The 740-nt window shown below is 56.8% G+C and overlaps 1 protein-coding gene across 1 annotated transcript; it reads right to left on the bottom strand.

Annotated features, from left to right (window-relative positions):
- Positions 1 to 96: 96 nt before the first annotated feature.
- LOC106944452 (plexin-B3-like) lies at positions 97 to 715 on the bottom strand. Its single transcript, XM_015027533.1, has 3 exons — positions 509 to 715; positions 291 to 438; positions 97 to 212 (listed from the first exon to the last, which is right to left on the bottom strand). The coding sequence occupies exons 1-3, from the start codon at positions 565 to 567 to the stop codon at positions 144 to 146; spliced, it is 276 nt and encodes a 91-aa protein (XP_014883019.1). The 5' UTR covers positions 568 to 715; the 3' UTR covers positions 97 to 143.
- Positions 716 to 740: the final 25 nt, after the last annotated feature.

Here is a 740-nt window from a genome sequence, read left to right as displayed (position 1 = left end):
AACCAGAACCAGGCTGGACCGGAACCGGAACCAGACTGCACTGGAACTGGAACCAGGCTGGACCAGAACCAGAACCAGTCTGGACCGGAAACGGAACCAGACCGGTACCAGAACCAGAACTAGAACCAGGTGCAGTAGCTGTCTCACCGCTCCACTAGCTGTTTGTATCGCGGGATCTCTCTGGCATAAAGCAGCTTGTTGACTGGAGAGTCCTGATTGGACAGAAAGACAGTGTGATGTCATATGGAGGGGACAGAGCAGATGGACAGCGGCGGGACAGATGGTCCTACCCGTCCCACTTTGTGTTCGGAGGTGGTGCAGGAGTCGATGAAGGTCTGGGCGATGACGGAGAGGACGGCGTCGATGCTGTCAGTCACCTGGACGTCCAGGACGAACTGTGGGTTCTTCAGGATGTTGACCCAGAACCTCAGAGGGAGACTGGAGACAGACGGGTCAGAGAGAAACCTCACAGAGACAGGCGGAGGGGACGGAGTCCAGCAGGTCTCACCTGTTTGTCTTCCAGATGTGGACGGTCTCGGGGTCGTCGATCCCGTGTTTCTCCGCCATGTCGTCCAGGAAGTCGAAGAAAAACCGGACAGCTATGGGAGGAGGACGCTTGATGCTGAGGATGGCCACAAAGACATCATCCACGAACTTCTGCAGCGTCCCCTGCAGAGACACGGACACCGTCCATCAGCCACTACCCTCTGTGTGTGTGTGTGTGTGTGTGTGTGTGTGTG

Source organism: Poecilia latipinna, unplaced genomic scaffold (genome assembly GCF_001443285.1).
Source record: "Poecilia latipinna isolate Pla-1442-1.1 unplaced genomic scaffold, P_latipinna-1.0 Scaffold10418, whole genome shotgun sequence".
In the NCBI taxonomy this organism is placed as follows: domain Eukaryota; kingdom Metazoa; phylum Chordata; class Actinopteri; order Cyprinodontiformes; family Poeciliidae; genus Poecilia; species Poecilia latipinna.
The sequence above is the reverse complement of the archived record's forward strand: the minus strand, read 5'-3'. Positions and strand labels throughout refer to the sequence as shown.

Bases quoted from the DNA above. Each gene is read 5' to 3' on its own strand.
- LOC106944452 (XM_015027533.1), bottom strand. From the start codon at position 567: ATGGCGGAGAAACACGGGATCGACGACCCCGAGACCGTCCACATCTGG. The intron at 439-508 runs GTGAGACCTGCT...GTCTGTCTCCAG, and splicing joins CACATCTGGAAGACAAACAG to TCTCCCTCTGAGGTTCTGGG. The intron at 213-290 runs GTAGGACCATCT...CTGTCCAATCAG, and splicing joins CCGAACACAAAGTGGGACGG to GACTCTCCAGTCAACAAGCT.